Source organism: Symphalangus syndactylus, chromosome 17 (assembly GCF_028878055.3).
Source record: "Symphalangus syndactylus isolate Jambi chromosome 17, NHGRI_mSymSyn1-v2.1_pri, whole genome shotgun sequence".
Classification (NCBI taxonomy): domain Eukaryota; kingdom Metazoa; phylum Chordata; class Mammalia; order Primates; family Hylobatidae; genus Symphalangus; species Symphalangus syndactylus.
This window is the reverse complement of record NC_072439.2, coordinates 18,660,576-18,682,977: the sequence shown is the minus strand read 5'-3', so window position 1 is coordinate 18,682,977 and position 22,402 is coordinate 18,660,576. Positions and strand designations below refer to the sequence as shown.

Here is a 22,402-nt window from a genome sequence, read left to right as displayed (position 1 = left end):
ATGAGAGCCTGACCATGAGCTGGTCTGATCCAACCTATTCTTCCCAAATAATCCCTGCAAACAGTGGTATGATTCCGGATGTCAAACTGAGGTTCAGGGTAGTACATCTCAGATTTCTTCATGCAAGCAGATCCACTGGAGATTTTGTTAAAATGTTAAAATGCAGACTCTGATTCAGTCTGGAGTAGGGGGAGAAGTTCTGCATGTCTGACAAGCTCCCAGGTGGGCCCTGATGCTGCTGTTCCACCAGCCACACTTTGAGTGTCAAGGAGTTAGAAAACTGAAGCAGGATGGGTGTGGTGGCTCACACGTGTAATCCCAGCACTTTGGGAGGCCAAGAGGGGAGGATCGCTTAAACCCAGAGTTTGAGACCAGCCTGGGGCAACATGGCGAAACCCCGTCTCTACAAAAAATACAAAAATTAGGCTGGGCGTGGTGGCTCACGCCTATAATCCCAGCACATTGGGAAGCCAAGGTGGGGGGATCACCTGAGGTCGGGAGTTCGAGACCAGCCTGACCAACATGGATAAACCCCATCTCTGCTAAAAATACAAAATTAGCCAGGTGTGGTGGTGCATGCCTGTAATCCCAGCTACTCGGGAGGCTGAGGTTGCAGTGAATCAAGATGGCACCATTGCACTCCAGCCCCAGCAACAAGAGCAAAACTCTGTCTCAAAAAAAAAAAAAATACAAAAATTAGCCAGGCATGGTGGTGTGTGCCTAGGATCCCGGCTAATTGGGAGGCTGAGGTGGGAGGACTGCATAAGCCCAGGAGGTGGAGGTTGCACTGAGCCGAGATCACACCACTGCACTCCAGCCTGGGGGACAAAGGGAGACCGTGTCTCAAAAAAAAAAAGAAAGAACGAAAAGAAAGAAAACTGAAGCAAGACCAGAGCAAGAAGGGATGAGAAACAGATGAGATTTACTGGTTGGAGACAGGAGAGTGAGGTGGGGAAATGAGAAGGATTAGGGAGGAGGACTGCAGAGAAGGAAAGGCCAGGTTTAAAGAGCACCCACTGGGCCTGCAATCTCCCCAAATCCACACAGGAAGACCAAGGATCACCACCGCGTGTGGAAGCTCCCACTCTGTGTCAGGCACTATGCCAAGTGGTCACTGTGATTATCTCGTTTCTTCTCCAAAACAACCCATTAATGTCCCCACTAGACAGATCAAGAAACTGAGGTTTTAAGAAGAGGTGACTCTCCAAGGTCACCAAACTAGGGCGTAGGGGAGCTGGGCCCCAATCTAGGAGGAGACCAGGGATGGGCTTGGGATTCCACCACTGCCTGGCTGTGTCACCTCTACAGAACTCCTGCCCCTCTGGGAGCCTCAGTTCCCTGTGCTAAAACACCAGGGTTATCACAGCACCCTCCTCTGGGGCTGTTTCAAGGATGAGCTGGCTGCCCTCAGGGTCTCTCACTTACAGGTTCCTCTTCTAGGTGTGAAGCCCAGGGACAAACTTGCTGATGTGCACAACAAATAGCAGGGGTGTACAGCAGGGGACAAAGCACACAGCAGGGGACTGTTTAATAAATGATGACCCTACAAGCCAGGCAGAACACCAGAGCAGGAGCAATTCTGTTTGTTTGTTTTGAGACGGAGTCTTGCTCTGTCACCCAGGCTGGAAGGCAGTCCTGTGATCTTGGCTCATTGCAACTTCTGCCTCCTGGGTTCAAGCGATTCTCCTGCCTCAGCCTCTCAGGTAGCTGTGACTATAGGCACACGCCACCATGCCTGGCTAATTTTTGTATTTTTAGTAGAGACAGGGTTTCTCCATGTTGGTCAGGCTGGTCTCGAACTCCCGACCTCAGGTGATCGGCCCGCCTCAGCCTCCCAAAGTGCTGGGATTACAGGCGTGAGCCATCGCGCCCGGCCTGTGCTTCGTTTTTAATGAGCACAAGCTTATGCCTAACAATGCAGAAGACCCCACTGCCGTTCCTGCCTTATTTTGCTCCCTCGCTCTTATCAGCCTCTGACATGCTATTTATTTTACATATTGATGTTGCTTTGTGTCCATCTTCCCCCTTAAAACATCAGCTTCCCCCAAAGGTGGGGATTGTCATCTTGGTCACTGCTATAACCCAGGGTCTAGCACACAGTAGGCACTCAATAAATATTGGCTGAAATGTATAAGGGAAGGACAGATGGTGGTAAAAACAAAAAGGTTGGGAAGGATGTGCTTATTTATGAGACAAATTCACAAAATATGGCTTGATTGTTGCATGTGGAAAAGTATAAACATAGATTTGAAGGCTTCTCAGCAGTAGAAGTGAGATCAGGAAGTAAGTGACCACTTTCTTAATACTTTATCTATCATTCTTTTTTTTTTTTTTTTTTGAGGCAGGGTCTCACTCTGTCACTGAAGCTGGAGTGCAGTGGTGCGATCATAGCTCACTGCAGCCTCCACCCACTGGGCTCAAGCAATCCTCCCACCTTAGCCTTTTCCCAAGTAACTGGGACCAAAGGCTTGCACCACCACACCTGCTAATTTTTTAAATTTCTGTAGAGATGAGGGTCTCACTCTGTTGCCCAGGCTGGTCTCCAGCTCCGAGACTCAAGTGATCCTCCAACCTCGGCCTCTCAAAGTGCTGAGATTATAGGCGTGAGCTACAGTGCCTAGCTTTATCATTCTTTATAACAAAACGCATTGATTCTATGAATGTTATTAGTATAGGCAAAAATATAATTTATGTAAGGGAGCTGTCAGCTAAATCAAGAATGTGAAAAAGTCAACAGGATAAATGATTTGATTATTTCCACAAATAAATAGCATTTTCTTTAATGGGGAGGCGGAACTGTTAGAGATTAAAAGATTTAAGAGACATTAAACCAAATGCATAGTGTGTGCTTTGCATATAGATTCAAATAAATCAACTGTGAAAAGATATTTTGGGTCAGGCATGATGGCTCAGGCCTATAATCTCAGCACTTTGGCTGGCCAGAAGGGAGGCTCAAGGCCAGGAATTCAATACCAGCCTGGCCAACCTAGTGTCTCTACTGTTAAAAATGGAAAACAAAGCCAGGCACGGTAGCTTATGCCTGTAATGCCAGCACTTTGGGAGGCAAATGCGGGTGGATCACCTGAGGTCAGGAGTTCGAAACCAGCCTGGCTAACATGGTGAAACCCTGTCTCTACTATAAATACAAAATTAGCCAGGCATGGTGGTGGGCGCCTGTAATCCTAGCTACTCCAGAGGCTGAGGCAGGAGAATTGCTTGAACCCTGGAGGCAGAGGTTGCAGTGAGCCGAGATCGTGCCACTGCACTCCAGCTTGGGCAACAAAGTGAGACTCCATCTTGAAAAAAAAAAAGGGAAAAGAAAAATAATAAATAAATTTTAAAAAAAACATATTTTGGAGACAATGAGAGAAATGTGAATATGGACTATATATTACAATATAATGAAATTAATAATCTCATAAGATATGACAATGGAATTTTTGTTATGTTAAAAAAAAAAACAAAAAAACTATTGGCCAGGCACAGTGGCTCACACTTGTAATCCCAGCACTTTTTGAGGCCAAGGCAGGCAGATCACCAGAGGTCAGGAGTTGAAGACCAGCCCGGACAACATGGCAAAACCCCATCTCTACTAAAAACAAAAAAAACTAAATGGATGTGGTGGTGGGCACCTGTACTCCCAGCTACTCGGGAGGCTGAGGTAGAAGAATCGCTTGAACCAGGGAGGCGGAGGTTCCAGTGAACTGAGATCACATCACTGCACTCTAGCCTGGGCGACAAGAGTAAAACTCTGTCCCCCAAAAAACAAGCCTATCTATTGGAGATAGTGATGTTTGAGTGAAAGGATACAATATTTTGCTTTAAAATATTTCAGTGCAGAGTGGGATGTAGGTATGGGATTAGTAAAATAAAATTGGTGGCTGGGCACCCATGCCCTAGAATTATGCTTATAATTCTAGCACCTTGGGAGGCTGAGATGGGAGGATTGTTTGAGGCCAGAAGTTTGAGATCAGCCTGGACAACATAGCAAGACTCTATCTCTACAAACATAAAATACATTAAAAATATAAGAGTGCAGAAGACTTATGAGAAAAAAGAAAAATATTAAAAATAAAAATAAAATATATATACCTAGTACATACTCACACAATTTAAAACATTAAATAAAATAAATAAATAAAAAGTTGGCAAGTACAAGATTCAATATTGCAAATGATTAAAGCTGCGCAGTGGGCACCTGGGGGTCTATTAATCTACTCCTTCTCTCGTGCATATGCTTGAATATTTCTATAAATAAAAAGGTTTTTTAAATAAATACAAATAAAAACAGTTTTTTGGGTTTTTTTTTTTTTTTTTTTTGAGACGGAGTTTTGCTCTTGTCGCCAAGGCTGGAGTGTAGCGGTGCAATCTCGGCTCGCTGCAACCTCCACCTGCGGGTTCAAGTGATTCTCGTGCCTCAGCCTCCTGAGTAGCTGGGATTACAGGCATGTGCCACCACGCCTGGCTAATTTTTGTATTTTTAGTAGAGATGGGGTTTCACCATGTTGGCCAGGCTGGTTGCAAACTCCTGACCTCAGGTGATCCACCCACCTTGGCCTCCCAAAGTACTGGGATTACAGGCATGAGCCACTGTGCCCGGCCAAAAACAAAATTTTAAATGATTTTGAAAAGTTCCAGCATGGACCGGGCATGGTGGTTCACGCTATAATCCCAGTACCCTGGGAGGCTGAGGCAGGAGGATTGCTTGAGGCCAGGAGTAAGTCCCAGCATGGACTCGTCCTCCTTCTGTACTGACTGCTGACATTGTCACCAATGTACAGAAGAGGAAACTGAGGCAGAGTAAAGCAAGTTACCCGAGGACCTGCCACACATGGAGATGACCGTCATCCGGTCATGGGAACAGGAACTGGTCCTCTGCAGTTCCCTTTCCCTTGCCAAGCCCAGGACACTTTTCTGTTCAATTGGAGGAGAGGAAAGGGTCAGATGGAAGAAAGGGCATAGGTCAGGGGGAGAAACAGAGTAGGGAGCGGTGGGTGTGAGGGCGGGGGTGGGACTGACCGTGATGGCAGGAACAGCAGGGCCTGAGGAACCTTCCGTGCCCCTTCTTGTTCCTTCCTGTGGATTCAGGATGAAGCACTCAATGAGGATGCCAACCCATAAGATGGTGGGGTGGCTGGAGAATGTCCTAGTTTCCCTGTTCTGAGGGTAGAGGGGCTGGGGGCCTGGACCCCTGGGTCTGAGGGAGGAGGGGCTGGGGGCCTGGACTCCTGGGTCTGAAGGAGGAGGGGCTGGGGGCTTGGACCCCTGGGTCTGACTGAGGTGGGCCTGGGAGGCTGGACTCCTGGGTCTGAGGGTGAAGGGGCTGAGGGCCTGGACCCGTGGGTCTGAGGGAGGTGGGGCTGGGGGCCTGGACCCCTGGGTCTGAGGGAGAAGTGACTGGGGGCCTGGACTCCTGGGTCTGAGGGAGGAAGAGCTGGGGTCCTGGACTCCTGGGTCTGAGGGAGGAAGAGCTGGGGCCCTGGACCCCTGGGTCTGAGGGAGGAGGAGCTGGGGTCCTGGACTCCTGGGTCTGAGAGAGGAAGAGCTGGGGGCCTGGACTCCTGGGTCTGAGGGAGGAGGGGTTGGGGGTCTCCCGGGTCTGAGGGAGGAGGGGCTGGAGCAGTCTTCTGTTCCTAAGAGGATGGCCTGGGCTCTCACCCGGGCCTTGAGCAGCCGCTCCCTCTCCGCCATGGCCTGCTGCAGGAGCCGCTCCATGTGGGCAATGTGTGGGTGGATGGCCCCACAGCTAGGAGGAGGGAACACAGATGGGGTGGGTTACAGTGGCTGGGCCTCTTCTCCCATCTCCCCACCTTCTCTCTGATGTCTCACCTATTCCCACGGCCACAGTTCAGTAGCTGGTAGAGGGGGTATCTGCCAGAGTCCCCCACTGCTGGTGGGAGAGCTGAGGCCTCCAGGGATTCTAGAGTAGAGGGGACCAGGTTACAGGGCTGGATACACCCTGGCCTGAGCCCCTCCACTTCTCCCCTGCAGGCATAGGTGCGGGTTTCCTCCATCCTCTGCTGCAGGATGGGTGCTGTTGCAGGAAGGAAGTGGGGAACAGGGGGATCCTCACCAGTACAATGGAAGGACAGAGGTCGGGGGGATCCTCTCTGGCTCGCCCTCTCTCCCCTTTTCCGGGGCAGGCTCCCAGTCCTCTGGAGGCCAATGGAGCCCTGAAAACACAAAAGCCTCATGAGCATAGGAAAAAGGCTTGATCTCCACCCTAAGTCAGAGCACTGCCCAGTGAAACCACCACCCAGTCAGCACAAATCAAAACGCTACTGTCCATGTGCTGAGTGAAAGGACCTCACAGGGGTATGATCCCATTTATAAGAAATATCAAGCTGAGCGCAGTGGCTCATGCCTGTAATCCCAGCACTTTGGGAGGCCAAGGCAGGCTGATCACCTGAGGCCGGGAGCTCGAGACCAGCCTGGCCAGTATGGTGAAACCCCGTCTCTACTAAAAATACAGAAATTAGCCGGGCGTGGTGGCACATGCCTGTAGTCCCAGCTACGTGGGAGGCTGAGGCAGAAGAATCGCTTGAACCCAGGAGGTAGAGATTGCAGTGAGCCGAGATCGTGCCACTGTACTCCAGCCTGGGCGACAGAGTGAGACTCTGTCTCAAAAAAAAAAAAAAAGAAAAGAAAAGAAAAAAAGAAATGTCCGGAACAGACAAATTAACATAGAAATGGGAAGTAGAATTGTGGTTCCCCAGACAGGCGTAGATGGGGGAACCAAGAGGCTAAGGGATGCAGGGTTTCTTTTGCGGGGTAATGAAAATGTTCTAAAATTGATTGTGGTAATGTTTGCGCAACTTTGAATATACTAAAAGACACAGAACTGTACAATTTAAATGTATGAATTGTATGGGGACGTGAATTATGCCTCGATAAAACTCTTTCTAAAAATCCCACTGTGGGCCGGGTGTGGTGGCTCACGCCTGTAATCCCAACACTTTGGGAGGCCAAGGGGGGTGGATAACTTGAGATCAGGCGTTCGAGACCAGCCAGGCCAACATGGTGAAACCCCGTCTCTACTAAAAATACAAAAATTAGCCAAGCGTGGTGGCACGTGTCTGTAATCCCAGCTACTCAGGAGGCTGAGTCAGGAGAATTGCTTGAACTTGGGAGTTAGAGGTTCCAGTGAGCTGAGATCTCACCACTGAAATCCAGGCTGAACGACAGAGTGAGACTCCATCTCAAAAAAAAAAAAAAAAAAAAATCTCACCACGGCCAGGCGCAGTGGCCCACACCTAGAATGCCAGCACTTTGAGAGGCCCAGGCAAGTAAATTGCTTGAGCCCAGGAGTTGGAGACCAGCCTGGGTACCATGGTGAAACTCTGTCTCCACAAAAAATAGAAAAATTAGCTGGGCACCGTGGCACATGCCTGCAGTCCCAGCTACTGTGGAGGCTGACGTGGGAGTATTGCTTGAACCCGGGAGGTCAAGGTTGCAGTGAGCTGAGATTGTGCCACTGCACTCCAGTCTGGGCGACAGAGCAACAGCCTGTCTCAAAAAAATAAATAAGTAAAACAAAAAAAAACAAAAAACCCACCGTGCTGGTGGCTATGTAGGAAACCCAGATGCCCTCACATGATACTGGGGGTGTTCTACTGGAACAAGCTTTATGGAGGGCAACTTGGCTTTTAAAAAAAAAAAATCTGAATGACAAATGCATAAACCATGGAGCCCCAATTCCACTTCTAGGAATTCAGCGGATGGATATACTCATACACATGCAAAGTGATCTGAGTTCAAGGTGATTCCCTGCGGTGCCATCTGTGCTAGCAAAAGCCTGGAGACCACCTAAGTGTCCATCAAAAGGGGACAAGGTAAATGAACCATGGCTTATGCACTCCATAGACTTTTTTTTTTTTTTGAGTTGGAGTCTCACTCTGTCACCCAGGCTGGAGTGCAGTAGCACAATCTTGGCTCACTGCAACTTCCGCCTCCTGGGTTCAAGCGATTCTCCTGCCTCAGCCTCACGAGTAGCTGGGATTACAGGCGTGTGCCACCACGCTAGGCTAATTTTTGTATTTTTAGTAGAGACGGGGTTTCACCATATTGGCCAGGTTGGTCTCGAACTCCTGACTTCAAGTGATCCACCTGCCTCAGCCTCCCAAAGTGCTGGGATTACAGGCGTGAGCCACCGCACCCAGCTGACTCTAAGGACAATTCTGCAGTGTAGAACAAGAGGAAGATGCATCCTACATCCAGATAGAAAATAATATCCAAAAAAGAAAAGAAAAAACAGAACATAATATCCAAGAGAAAAGCAAGGCCAGGTGTGGTAGCGTGCACCTGTAGTCCCAGCTACTCGGGATGCTGAGGTGGGAGGATCACTTGAGCCCAGGAGGTTGAGGCTGCAGTGAGCCATGATCATGCCACTGCACTCCAGCCTGGGCGACAGTGAGATCTGTCTCTTAAAGTTTTGTTTTGTTTTGTTTTTAAAGCAAGTACAGAACAGCATAGAATAAACTAGGTATGCATAAAAAGAGGGCGAAAGTACATACATGACTAGCTGTGTCAACACAGAATATCTCTGGGGAACACATGGGAAATTGGTAACCCTGCTGGCCCTCAGGAAGTGAACAGCGTAGGAGGGGGAACAAGAGCTGCAGAGTCTTCTCTGAATATCCTCCCACGCCGTGTGAATTTTGAACGAGGAGAATGTTAACTTTTTAAAAGCAAATAAACATGACAACTAAGTGCAACCTGTGTTCCTGAGCCAAGAAAAAAAAAGTTTGTTTTTTTTGTGAATTTTTTGCTAGAAAAAACACTAGTGGGGCCAGGAACAGTGGCTCATGCCCGTAATCCCAGCACTCTGGAAAGCCGAGGCAGACGGATCACCTGAGGTCAGGAGTTCGAGGCCAGCCTGGCCAACATGGTGAAACCCTGTCTCTACTAAAAATACAAAAATAAGCTGGGCGTGGTGGTGGGCACCTGTAATTCCAGCTACTTGGGAGGCTGAGGCAGGAGAATCACTTGAACCAGGGAGGCAGAAGTTGCAGTGAGCCAATATCACACCACTGCACTCCAGCCTGGGCGACAGAGCAAGACTCTGCCAAAAAGAAAAAAAAAAAAAGAAAGAGAGAGCGAGAGAGAGAAAGAGAGAGAAGAAGGAAGGAAGGAAGGGAGGGAGGGAGGGAGGGAAAAACATTGGTGGAACAACTGACAAAATATAAATAAGGTCTGTGGATTCTAATAGTGTTGCCTCAGTGTTAGTTTCCTGAAATCGATCGTTGAACTGTGCTTGTGTAACAGAATGGGCTTGACATTAGGTAGTAAATTTAGGAATATTTAGGGGTTAAGGGGAATCATGGGTAAGAAAATAATGGGCCAGGCATGAAGGCTCACACCTGTAATCCTAGCACTTTGGGAGGTCCAGGGAAGGCACATCACTTGAGCTCAGGAATTTGAGACCAGCCTAGGGCAATATAGTGAGACCCCATGTCTACAAAGAATACAAAAGTTAGCCTGGCGCATGCCTGTAATCCCAGCTACTTGGGGGGCTGAGGCAGGAGAATCGCTTGAGCCTGGGAGGTAGAGGCTGCAGTGAGCCAAGATCGCACCATTACACTCCACTCCAGCCTGGGCGACAGAGCGAGACTGTCTCAAAAGCTGAAAACTAAAAAAAATAAAAACTCTGGGAGTTGAGAAATGTTAGCTCCACTTCACAGAGAAGAAACTAAGGCTCAAATCCCTGTGCTTTACTTGACTTTTTCCTTCCTTCCAGCCACATTCCCAGCACTTCCTAGCTGGGAGATCTTAGATACTTGGCACTGAGGAACCAAGTGGGCAGGACAGACCCCAGCTTTGTCAGCAGGGCACTTATGTTGTAGGAACTGCATAAGCCATCAGCAGGCCATAGAAACAGGCCGGTTCGGGTTCAAATTCCAGCTCTGCCACTTCCTGGGTGCGTGACATAGGCAAGTCATTTCTCTTCTCAAGCGAGGTATCCTTTCTGTAAAGTGGGTATCATCTCACTGCCCTTCCTGGGTTGTTGCAAGGATTAAATGAGTGACCTCCCACAATGCATGTAGAGCATGCATGGCCCCCAGGTGAGATCCAGAAGCTAAGCAATGATCCACATTGGTGGGTCCAGGGTGCACCTGGGCTTAGAGGCCTCCAGTGCACAGGGGCCAACAACTCAGGTGACAACTCCATAGGACTGGACATGGCGTCCCACCAAGTATTTTCATATATGCAATTTACTAATAAGGGTAATTGCTATGCTAAGTCACGTTGCCTGGCAACACAGCTGACACCTACCTTCATCAGGTTTCCAGGGGAAGCAGCCAGAAAGTTAATTTCCCATACAGAAGAACATCTGCTAACCCTTCACCCAAATAATAACAGAACCTGCTTGTGGGGGTTCTTCTCAAGAAAAAATGAAATTTTATGTGTTAGGTTGAGCCAGGGAAATTGCCAGTATATGACTGTTTCTTGCCTCCAAATAATAGCAATTTCATAAGGTTCAAAGTGATAAAATGGTTTAGAACAGACCCTGACCTATATTAAGTGCTTTAAAATTAGTGTTATTAATATTGATTAATAAATAACAAGATTTTTTTTTTAAGATGGAGTCTCGCTCTGTCGCCCAGGCTGGCATGCAGTGGTGCGACCTTAGCTCACCGAAACCTCCATCTCCTGGGTTCAAAGTATTCTCCTGCCTCAGCCTCCCGAGTAACTGGGATTATAGGCACGCACCAGCACACCCAGCTAATTTTTTTTTTTTTTTTTTTTTTTGAGACAAGGTCTGGCTCTGTCGCCCAGGCTGGAGTGCAGTGGTGCAATCTCGGCTCACTGCAACCTCTGCCTCCCAGGTTTAAGCAATTCTCCTGCTGCAGCCTCCCGAGTAGCTGGGACTAGGCTAATTTGTTGTATTTTTAGTACAGACAGGGTTTCACCATGTTAGCCAGGCTGGTCTCGATCTCCTGACCTTATGATCTGCCCGCCTCAGCCTCCCAAAGTGCTAGGATTACCAGCGTGAGCCACTGCACCTGGCGTTTTTGTTGTTGTTGTTGTTGTTGTTTTGTTGTTGTTGTTGTTGTTTTTGAGACGGAGTCTCGCTCTGTCACCCAGGCTGGAGTGCAGTGGCATGATCTCGGCTCACTGCAACCTCCGCCTCCCGGGTTCAAGCAATTCTCCTGCCTCAGCCTCCCAAGTAGCTGTGACTACAGGCGTGCATTACACCCAGCTAATTTTTGTATTTTTAGTAGAGACGGGGTTTCACCATGTTGGCCAGGCTGGTCTCGAACTCCTGACCTTGTGATCTGCCTGTCTCAGCTTCCCAAAGTGCTGGGATTACAGGCGTGAGCCACCGCGCCCAGCCAATTTTTTGTATTTTTAGTAGAGAGGGGGTTTCACCAAGTTGGCCAGGCTGGTCTTGAACTCCTGACCTCAAGGGATCCACCCACCTTGGCCTCTCAAAGTGCTGGATTATAGGCATGAGCTGATGCACACTGTTATTATTTATGTATTTATTTATTTATTTTTAAGACAAAGTCTCACTCTGTTGCCCAGGTCTGGAACTCCTGACCTCAGGTGATTGTCGGCCTCAGCCTCCCAAAATGCTGGGGTTACAGGCATGAGCCACCATGCCCGGCCCACACACTGGTATTCTTAACAGTATTGCTTAAACTGCAAAAAAAACCTCAACTCACCATCTGTAGAGGGAGAGCTGTTCCATGCCCCCACAGTAGAGTTGTGAAGCCCAGAGTGATTAAGAACCTAGGCTCTAGGAGGCTGGGTGTGGTGGCTCACACCTATAATCCCAGCACTTTGGGAGGCCGAGGCAGGAAGATCGCTTGAGCTCAGGAGTTCAAGACCAACTTGGGCAACGTGGCAAAACCCCATCTCTACACACACACACACACACACACACACACACTAATTAGATGGGTGTGGTGGCTGTAGTCCCAGCTACTCTGGAGGCTGAGGTGGGAGGATGGCTTGAGCCTGGGAGGCAGATCATGTCACTGCACTCTGGCCTGGGTGACAGAGCCAGACCCTATCTCAAAAAAAAAAAAAAAGAACCTAAGTTCTGAAAACAGAGTACCTGGGTTTAAATCCCAGCTCTGCCACATACTAGCTGGTTAAACAACTTAACCTCTCTGTCTTGGTGTTTTTGCCTATAACATGGAAACAAGAACCTAGCTCACAGATTTGTTGCAAAGACAAATCAGTAAGCCAATCAGCAGAAGCATTTGTAACCATGCCTTGCATACTATAATGCCTCAATAAAACCATTGTTATGATTATTGCCATTGTCAATGTTATTATTATTGTTATTATTGTGAAGTCATTAAAAATGAGGCAACTCTAAATGTAGCAACATAAAACAATCTCCAAGATAGAGTTAAGTTAAAAAATAAAAACCAGTGGGCCAGGCACAGTGGCTCACACCTGTAATCCCAGCACTTTGGGAGGCCAAGGTGGGCAGATCACCTGAGGTCAGGAGTGCGAGACCAGCCTGGCCAACATGGCAAAACCCCATCTCTACTAAAAATACAAAAATTAGCCAGGCATGGTGGTGCATGCCTGTAATCCCAGCTACTCGGGAGGCTGAGGCTGGAGAATCGCTTGAACCCAGGAGGTGGAGGTTGCAGTGAGTTGAGATCGTGCCATTGCACTCCAGCCTGGGCAACAAGAGGAAAACTCTGTCTCTAAATAAATAAATAAATAAATGCCAGTGAGACCCTATCTCTACAAATTGGGCCCATGCACGGTGGCTTATGCCTGTAATCCCAGCAATTTGGGAGGCTAAAGCAGGAGGACCACTTGAGCCCAAGGGTTCAAAACCAGCTTGGGTAACATAGGGAGACCCCATCTCTACAAAAACAACTTCAAAAATCAGCTGTGCATGGTGGTGCATGGTGCGTGCCTGTGGTCCCGGCTACTCAAGGAGGATCACCTGAGCCTGGGAGGTTGCGGCTGCAGTGAGCTGTGATCCCCACCATTGCACTCCAGCCTGGGCAACAGAGTGAGACTCTGTCAAAAAAAAAAAAAAAAAAGCTAGAAGAGGACTTGAAATGTTCTCAACACACAGAAATGATAAACATTTGAGGTGATAGATACCCCAATACCCTGACTTATTACGCATTCTATGCATGTAATATCATAGGTATCCCATAAATATGTTCAAAATATATCATTTTTAAAAAGAAAAGCCAACTAGTGAACCCGGGAGGCGGAGCTTGCAGTGAGCCGAGATTGCGCCACTGCACTCCAGCCTGGGCGACAGAGCGAGACTCCGTCTCAAAAAAAAAAAAAAAAAAAAAAAAAGAAAAGCCAACTAGTAGCTAATATACACATTTTTCAAAAGGACAGGTTGAATATCCCTTCTCCAAAATACTTGGGACCAGAAAAGGTTTCAGATTTGGGATATTTTTTTCAGATTTTGGAATATTTGGGTTGAGCATCTTTAACCTAAAACTCTGAAACCCAAACTGCTCCAATGTGCATTTCCTTGCAGCATCATGTAGGCACTCAAAGAGTTTCAGATTTTTGAGCATTTTGGATTAGGGATTTTTTTGGTTCGTTTTTTGAGACAAAGTCTCACTCTGTCGCCCAGGCTGGAGTACAGTGGCATAATCTCGGCTCACTGCAACCTCTGCCTTCTCAGATTCAAGTAATTCTCGTGCCTCAGCCTCGCATCACCATGCCCGGCTAATTTTTGTATTTTTAGTAGAGATGGGATTTCGCCATCTTGGCCAGGCTGGTCTCGAACTCCTGACCTCAGGTCATCCGCCCGCCGTGGCCTCCCAAAGTGCTGGGATTACAGGCATGAGCCACCACTCTGGCCGTCTGTTGTTAACTATAAATGAGCTGCCCCCTAACCACCTCTGCAGTTTTAAGGAAGTCTAGAAGGATTCTCAAAACACAAGTAGCTGCGTTACTTCTGAGAAGGGGAGACCTTATTAAAATATGCTGTTTGGTTGCTTTTAAAATCTACTCCTGGGTGCACACGTTCCCATTTCGCCAGGGCAGGGGTGGGTGTTACGCAGAAAAAAATAATAATAATAAAGCTGGAGTCATAGGAATACCCCTTGGCCAAGCTTCCCTATACCCCAACCCCCATACAGAAAATCAGAGTGGAAGTTCTGGAGACCCCAGTTCGGGGACTCTGCTCCTAGCCCCTCCCTCCCCACTGACCAATAAAGACACGTGGGGAAACAGAGGCAGTGGGGGAGGCACCTGCATGGAGCTATGGACAGAGAAGAGGCAGGAAGAAGTAGGGGTGGCAGCGGAGTGGGCCACGGCGTCCTGGAGCACCAGCAGCTGGTGGTCTGTCTTCTGGGTGAACAGCAGCTGCAGGAGAGGGGGGTGAAGTTTCATGGGAGCAGGAGGGACCCCAGAGCCACTGTCAGTTTCCACACGCTCTGGCCCATGCCTCAGAAAGAAAAACTAAGGAGAGATGAAATGTGGTCCTTTTTGTCCAGTCTCCCAGCGTAGGGCTGTGGGCAGAGACTCCTGGCTCCCTGAGGAGGGGCTGAGGGCCTGGACTCCTGTGTCTGAGAGAGGAGGGGGCTGGGGGCCTGGACTCCTGGGTCTGAGGGAGGAGGGGCTGGGGCCTGGACTCCTGGGTCTGAGAGAAGAGGGGACTTGGGGCAGGACCCCTGAGTCTGAGGGAGGAGGGGCTGGGGCCTGGACTCCTGGGTCTGAGGGAGGAGGGCTGAGACTTGGACCCCTGGGTCTGAGGGAGGAGGAGCTGGGGCCTGGACTCCTGAGTCTGAGAGAGGAGGGGGCTGGGGACCTGGACTCCTGGGTCTGAGGGAAGAGGGGACTCGGGGCAGGACCCCTGAGTCTGAGGGAGGAGGGGACTCGGGGCAGAACCCCTGAGTCTGAGGGAGAAGGGGCTAGGGCCTGGACTCCTGGGTCTGAGGGAGGAAGGGCTGGGGCCTGGGCTTTCGAGTCTGAGAGAAGAGGGAGTGAGAGGTATACAAAATCCCCATACCTTAGTGAGGGCCGGGTTGGGCTCAGAGAAGTCCCCGCCAGGTGTTCCCTGAAGGCAGTTGAGCTCGAGCAGCCGGCTCCGTTCCTACCAGAAGATATGGACAGCTATGTGTCAAAGTCAGAATGGGCTGTCTCAGCTGCTTTCCCTAATGTCAGGAGACATCTGGGGTGCAGGGAGGGGAAAGTGAGGACAGTAGGGCAGGTGCCAGGGAGCTCACCTGTGACAGGGCCTGAAGGGCCTCCTCCTTCTTCCGGCTCAGCCCCCGGCTCTCAGCTGCCATCTGCTCCCCCAGTGACTTGAGCTGCTCTTCCAGGACCCGGATCCGGTGCTGCAGAGCACCCCTCTGTCCCAGTTACTCCTCTGCCAAGGCCCCAGCCAGCTCTCCAGGCCACCCTCCCACAGAACCACAGCCGCCTGGAGGGCTGGGGTTTGCTCCAGCCCCTCCCAGAGACCATGGGATCGGAGTGTCCAGGGCTGGGGACCCAGGGTTCAGCTCCCTGGACCCTCTTCCCTTTTGAGGGTCCAGAAGAGATCTAGGGAAGATGAAGAGAAAGGGATGGACAGAGAGAACAGCAACCAAGACAGGCCCCAAAAGACAGAGATGTAGACAGAGATTCAGGCAAAAGAAAAGATAGAAATAGAACAGAGACAAATAGAGACAACCCGAGACAAAGGAAAAGCCAGCGGGACAGGAAAAAGATCCAGAAACAGGTGGGGAAAGGAGACCCAAGAAAAGCTTTTATTTTTTATTTTTTATTTTTTTGAGATGGAGTTTCGCTCTTGTTGCCCAGGCTGGAGTGCAATGGTGCAATCTCCGCTCACTGCAACCTCTGTCTCCCAGATTCAAACAATTGTCCTGCCTCAGCCTCCCGAGTAGCTGGGATTACAGGCATGCACCACCACGCTCAGCTAATTTTGTATTTTTAATAGAGACAGGCTTTCTCCATGTTGGTCAGGCTGGTCTCAAACTCCCAACCTCAGGTGATCTGCCTGCTTCAGCCTCCCAAAGTGCTGGGATTACAGGAGTGAGCCACCAAGCCTGGCCGAGCTTTCTAATCCAAAACTTTGGGAAACTCTGGGTTAAATATGGTCAAACATGCCCATTTTTTCCCAAGGGTCTGACAAGTCAGACCCTTGAATGTGAAGCTCCCAGGAGGGATCTGATGGAGCGTCTTTTTGGAATAGAGGCAAAGAATGTGGTGGTGAATACCAAGTTTGTTCAAATCCTGGCTGTGGCGAGGCACGGTGGCTCATGTCTGTAATCCCAGCACCTTGAGAGGCCAAGGTGGGGAGATTGCTTGAGCCCAAGCGTTTAAAAATACAAAAATTATCCAGGTGTGGGGGCTCGCACCTGTGGTCCCAGCTACTCGAGAGGCTGAGGTGGGAGGATCACTTAAGCACAGGAGGTCGAAGCTGCAGTGAGCTGTGGACGTGTCACTGCACTCCAGCCTGGGTGACAGAGTGAGACCCTATCTCAAAAAATAAAAATAAAAAAATCCTGGCTCTATCCCTTACTAAGGAAACTTGGAAAAGACTACTTAAGCACCTTGACCTTCAGCTTCTTTATTTATAACATGGGAAAAAAAAAAACGTAATAGGACTTGCCTCATAGGTTTGTTGTAAGGATTCAGTGAGGAAATGCTCATGAAATATTCAGGACCATATCTGGCACATAGTAAATGTTTCATCAGTATCAGCTCTTGTTGTTACTATTCAGAAGAACATGACAGGCAGGAAACAAGGACAGAGAAAAACGCAGACAGAGCAGGGGAGACAGAGAGGAGCGGCAAGGGGGGCGGCGCTGGTCGGGCATGACTCACTCTGTGCTGCGCCATGCTGGCCTGAAGTTCCTGGACCTTGGGGTCTGGCACCTGGGGCCCAGGGCTGTCCTGATCCTCCTCCTCCTGCCGGCTCTCCCGCTCCAGTTGCTGGAACTCCAGGTCCTCATAGGCGCGTTGGGCCACATCCAGTTGTTCCCTCATCTATAGGTTGGAACACAAAAAGCGTGGAGGCCTGAATCCCTAGGACCCCAGGGAGTAGTGAGCTGGGGCTGGAACTCCTGGTCAGAGGAAGAAGGTGACTGAGGACCTGGATTCCTGGGTCCTGGGGGAGGAGGGGGCTAAGAATCAGAGGGCCAGCTGGGCACAGTGGCTCACGCCTGTAATCCCAGCATTTTGGGAGGCCGAGGCAGGTGGATCACCTGTCAGGAGTTCGAAACCAGCCTAGCCAAAATAGTGAAACCCCGTCTCTACTAAAATTCCAAAAATTAGCCAGGTGTGGTGGTGCGCACCTGTAGTCCCAGCTACACGGGAGGCTGAGGTGGGAGAATCACTTGAACCTGGGAGGCAGAGGTTGCAGTGAGCCAAGATCGCACCACTGCACTCCAGCCTGGGCAACGGGGCGAGACTCTGTCTCAAAAACAAACAAACAAAAAAAACCAGAGGGCCATTACCTCCTGCACACCCTGCAGAAGCCGCTCTCGTTGGTCCTCTGGCTGTGAGTCGAGCTGTCCCTGGGCCTCGCGGAGTCTCTGGCGAAGACCCTCTAGGCGATCCCGTTCCTGGCTCAGCCGCCTCTGCTCCTGAAAGAACAACCAGGTTCTCAGCCTCAGCTTAAGTGTAACAGGGGAAGCAGCAGTCAGCCGTATCTCAGCGCCTGCCTGGGGTGTCGGCTGTACAAAGGCAGGGACTTCATCTATGTGATTCACTCCTGTGCAGGCCTGCCTCACAGTCAGCGCCAAGATTTTAAAGAAATGAATGAGGCCAGGTGTGGTGGCTCACACCTGTAATCCTAGCACTTTGGGAGGCCAAGGCGGGAAGCTCTCTTGAGCCCAGGTGTTTGAGATTAGCCTGGGGCAACATAGGGGGAGCCCACCTCTACAAAAAAAAAAACAAAAAAATTAGCGGAGTGTGTTAGTGCACGTCTGTAGTTCCAGCTACTCAGGAGGCTGAGGTGGGAGGATTGCTTGAGCCAGGGAGATTGAGGCTGCACTGAGCTGTGTTTGCATCACTGTTCCAGTCTGGGTGACAGAGGGAGACACTGTCTTGAAAGGAAAGGGAAGGAAAGGAGAAAAGAAAGAAAAAGGAAAGAGAAAGAAAGGAAAGAAAGAAAGAAAAAGAAAGAAAGAAAGAGAAAGAAAGAAAGAGAAAGAAAAGAAAGAAAGGAATGCAAAACATATTCATGTTATGTGATACGGTGGATGCAGAAGTGGATTGTGTCTGGGCCCTGTCCTCCAGGTGGGAACACAGCCAGTTGGAAAGATCAGGGCAGTAAAATCCAGAGACTGTGGGAACCTAGAATGAAGAACAATGTCAGCCAGAGGTTGAGGCTGCAGTGATTGCACTACTGCACTCCAGCCTGGGCGACAGTGAGACCCTGTCTCAAAAACAAAACAAAACAAAACAATCAGGGAGCATTTGGATCTGGGAAAATAAAAGGAGCTAGAAGAGCATTTTGGGCAGAGGAAACGGCTTGGCACAAATGCATGAAAGTTGAAAAGTACAAGAAGTCTGGGGGACAAACTCCAGCCAGGGTGGAAGAGGATGTGGTGGTGGGAAGAACGTAGTGGGAGAGGACAGTGGGAAGGCCAGCTCGTCCAGCTCACAGGGGGTTTGGTCAACCTGGGGATATGGGGAGCCTCAGAAGGACTGAAAGGATGGAGTAGGAGCTAGGAATCATCCCTCTGGGAGATGGGTTAGAGGGGTGGAGAGCAGCTCCCTCGGGAGTCCTCCAAGCAGTGAGGGTGAGACCTAAGCTGGGGCCTGGGCAGTGGGGCTGAAAAATAGATGGACTAGACAAAGAGGATCAGGAAGCAGAAAGGATAGGACATGGTGGCTGACGGGCTTGGAGGTGAGAGACAGGGAAGTGTACAGGGCAAAGTCCAGGACTCTGGCCTGGTGACCAAAGGGACAGCAAGACAAACAGTGTGGAGAAGGGAGTTGCTGAGGTCAGCCAGACTCCTGGGTCAGAGGGAGGAGGGGCTGGGGCCTGGATTCCTGGATCTGAGGAAGGAGGATCTGGGGATCTGGACTTCTGGGTTTGAGGGAGGAGGAGCTGGGGGCCTGGACTCCTGGGACAGAGGGAGAAGGGGCTGTGACCGAGATTTCTGGATCTGGGTGAGAAAGGAGTACCTAGTAGCCAGTACCCTAGGAAGAAGGGCACATTTCTGTCTCAGGAGAGAAGGCCTGGGAGAAATATATGATCTTTGAGGATAAATGAGGGCCTAGGACCCAGCCTCATAAAATTCCAACATACACGACACTTGCAAAGAAAAAAAACTGACAAAATCACAAATCACCATTTTCCAATCTATAATGGTAACTGACCCAAGCAATGACCACTGATGGATGTTACAATCTTCAGATAAAAGATTCTTTTTTTTGAAACAGAGTTTTGCTCCTGTTGCCCAGGCTGGAGTGCAGTGGTGTGATCTTGGCTCCTGGGAGCTGCAACCTCCACCTCCCGGATTCAAGCAATTCTACTGCCTCAGCTTCCCGAATAGCTGGGATTACAGGTGCCTGCCACCACACCCAGCTAATTTTTTGTATTTTTAGTAGAGATGGGGTTTCATCATGTTGGACAGGCTGGCCTCGAACTGCGGTGGCTCATATCTGTAATCCCAGCACTTTGGGAGGCCAAGGCGGGCGGATCACCTGAGGTCAGGAGTTTGAGACCAGCCTGACCAGCATGGAGAAACCCCATCTCTACTGAAAATACAAAATTACCCGGGCATGGTGGCGCATGCCTGTAATCCCAGCTGCTGGGGAGGCTAAGGCAGGAGAATCACTTGAACCTGGGAGGCGGAGGTTATGGTGAGCCAAGATTGCACCATTGCACTCCAGCCTGGGCAACAAGAGCGAAACTGTGTCTCACAAAAAAAAAAAAAAAAAAAAAAAAAAAGAGACTAGGGTGATCTCATTAGGTTGGGACAACCAGAGATGAGGTTCCCAACACCGGCTCAGGAAGCACTAAAGCACTTCTGAATACGATCAAACCTCTCCCTCTAACCAACACCCACTTGCAGAAACAGGCATGTTCAAGGGCACCACAGGCATGCAATCGGCCATGCTCTGCCTATGGGACAGAAGACTGGGTTTTTCCAATAAACAATATGGAGAAGGCACAGCGGGTAGGAACCACCAGAGATAAAACAACGGGCAAGACATATCAGCCAATCACACTGACCTTTGGGGACTTCATTCAAACAAGCCACCTGTTAACTGGCATTTTGAGACTGTCTGGGAAACACAAAAACTAACCAGAAATAAGACAATGCTAAGAACTTAATTAATTTTTTATTTTTGAGACAGGGTCTTGCTCTGTCACCCAGGTTGGAGTGCAGTGTCATGATCACAGCTCACTGCAGCCTGTACCTTCTGGGCTCAATTGATCCTCCCACCTCACTCTTCTGAGTCTGAGGCCACAGGCACATGCCACCATGCCTGGTTAATTTTTGTATTTTTATTTTTCACAGAAACGGTGTCTCATTATGTTGCCAGGCTGGTCTCATAGTCTTGAGCTCAAGCGATCCTCCTACTTTGCCCCGCCCTCGTTCCCCCCCGTCCCCCCCTCCCCTGCAAGTACTGGGATTACAGGTGTCAGCCACCTCGCCCAGCCAAAAAGGATTTCTTATCTGTCAATGATACACTCTAAACATTATGTACAGGCCATATGATGTCTGGGATTGGCTTTTAAAACTGGGGACGGGAACAAATTGGAGATAATGAAACAAGAATGTAAGAATATTAATCATTGCTGAAGCTGGTGGGCACAGGACATGGGAGCTGCCTAACTATAGTGGGTTCGGAAGTTTTCTTCTTTACTTTTTTTTTTTTTTTTTTGAGACGGAGTCTTGTTCTTGTCGCCCAGGCTGCTGGAGTGCAATGGTGCGATCTTGGCTCACTGCAATCTCCATCTCCCGGATTCAAGCGATTCTCCTGCCTCAGCCTCCCAAGTAGCTGGGACTACCGGCGCCCACCACCACGCCCTGCTAATTTTTGTATTTTTAAGCAGAGACGGGGTTTCGCCATGTTGCCCAGGCTGGTCTCAAACTCCTGAGCTCAGGCAATCCGCCCGCCTCGCCCAAAGTGCTATGATTACAGGCGTGAGCCACCGCTTCCGGCCAGTTTGGAAGTTTTCACACACCCGCATTTAAATAGCAAACGGACAGGGGACAAAGGAAGAGCCCCAAAAATCTCGCCCAGGGACGGAGGAGGAAAACCAGGAGGGGCATCTGCCCCTCACTCTCTCAGGAGCCCAAATGTCTTCCTTTGGGGAATGGGGACAACCCCGGGGCGCAGGTGGCTAGGAGCACACCAACATCCATGGACCAGGAAGGACGCTGCTGATGAAGACCCGGTGAGCCAAACAGACCTGTTCCCGCTGCTGGCGGCCGCGATGCTCCGAGGCCGCCTGCTGCCCCAGCAGCTCCCGCAGCTGCTCCTCCTCCCGGCGAGCGGCCACTCGCTCCCCAGCCAGCTCACCCCGCAGCAAGGCCACCTCCACCTCCATCTGCGGAGAGAATGCCAGGGCTGGGGGCTCGAACGCCTAGGTCCAAGGAAGAGGCCCAGGGCCTGAACTACCGGATTCGAAGGGAGGATGGACTCCAGGGACCTGAATTTGGAGGGAAGTAGAGCGGAGGCCCTAAAATCTGATCCCACCAGAGGAAAAGGCTGGGAGTCTGGCTTTGCCGGTTCCGCTTGAGTTGGGGCCAGGCTTCCCAAGGGGTCCGCAGCCTCACCTCGATCCTCAGCTCCTTCCTCTGGCGTTGTAGCTCCTTCACTCGCTGCTCCATCAGGGCCACGCGAGTCAATGACTCCAGCTGCTGTCCTTGCAGGCGCCGCGCCGCCCCTCGCACCCCTTCCCGCGAAGAGGTGGATGCGGGAGGTGTGGCCGCCATCGCTATCCGAGGCGCAGCCTCGGGCTGAAGTTGAGGGGGCGTGGTTAAGTGGAGATGCTTCGCCCCCTGCAATCACTAAGTAGGTCTGGTCCCCACCCAACATCCCTCTCTGCGGGTCTCAGTCCATCAGTCCACTTACCTAACACAACCACCACTCCCATAATCTGTCGCAGGCTCTTTTTATTTTCTTTCATTCTTTTTTTTTTTTTTTTTGTCCTGAGATAGGGTCTCACTGGCTGGAATGCAGTGGCGCGATTATGGCTCACTGCAGCATCGATCTCCCGCGCTCAAGCGATCCTTCTGCCTCAGCCTCCTAGGTAGCTGTGACTACAGGCGCGCACCACCACGCCAATCTCTTTTTTTTTTTTTTTTTTGGTAGAGAGGGGGTCATGCTATGTTGCCCAGGCTGGTCTCAAACTCCTAGGCTCAAGCGATTCTCCCACCTCGGCCTCCCAAAGTGCTACGATTACAGGCGTGAGCCACCGCGCCCGGCCTCAGCCCCTTGTATTTAAGGTCGGAGTAGGGGAGGGTGCAAGTCCCGTGAC

General features: G+C 50.1%; 1 protein-coding gene across 2 annotated transcripts in view; it reads right to left on the bottom strand.

Moving 5' to 3' along the window:
* The window catches only part of PHLDB3 (pleckstrin homology like domain family B member 3), a 30,208-nt gene that overhangs the window by 5,755 nt on the left and 2,051 nt on the right, over positions 1-22,402 (bottom strand). Inside the window, exons 3-13 of one of the 2 annotated variants that reach the window (XM_055249041.2) lie at positions 21,699-21,881; positions 21,332-21,469; positions 17,412-17,540; positions 16,780-16,941; positions 15,177-15,302; positions 14,960-15,043; positions 14,200-14,313; positions 6,074-6,173; positions 5,830-5,920; positions 5,659-5,746; positions 5,020-5,076 (exon numbers count right to left, since the gene is read on the bottom strand). In XM_055249041.2, coding sequence (XP_055105016.1) covers positions 5,020-5,076; positions 5,659-5,746; positions 5,830-5,920; positions 6,074-6,173; positions 14,200-14,313; positions 14,960-15,043; positions 15,177-15,302; positions 16,780-16,941; positions 17,412-17,540; positions 21,332-21,469; positions 21,699-21,881 — 1,272 coding nt within the window. The remainder of the gene's footprint in view (positions 1-5,019; positions 5,077-5,658; positions 5,747-5,829; positions 5,921-6,073; positions 6,174-14,199; positions 14,314-14,959; positions 15,044-15,176; positions 15,303-16,779; positions 16,942-17,411; positions 17,541-21,331; positions 21,470-21,698; positions 21,882-22,402) is intronic. The other variant, XM_055249042.2, reaches the window with a different exon arrangement.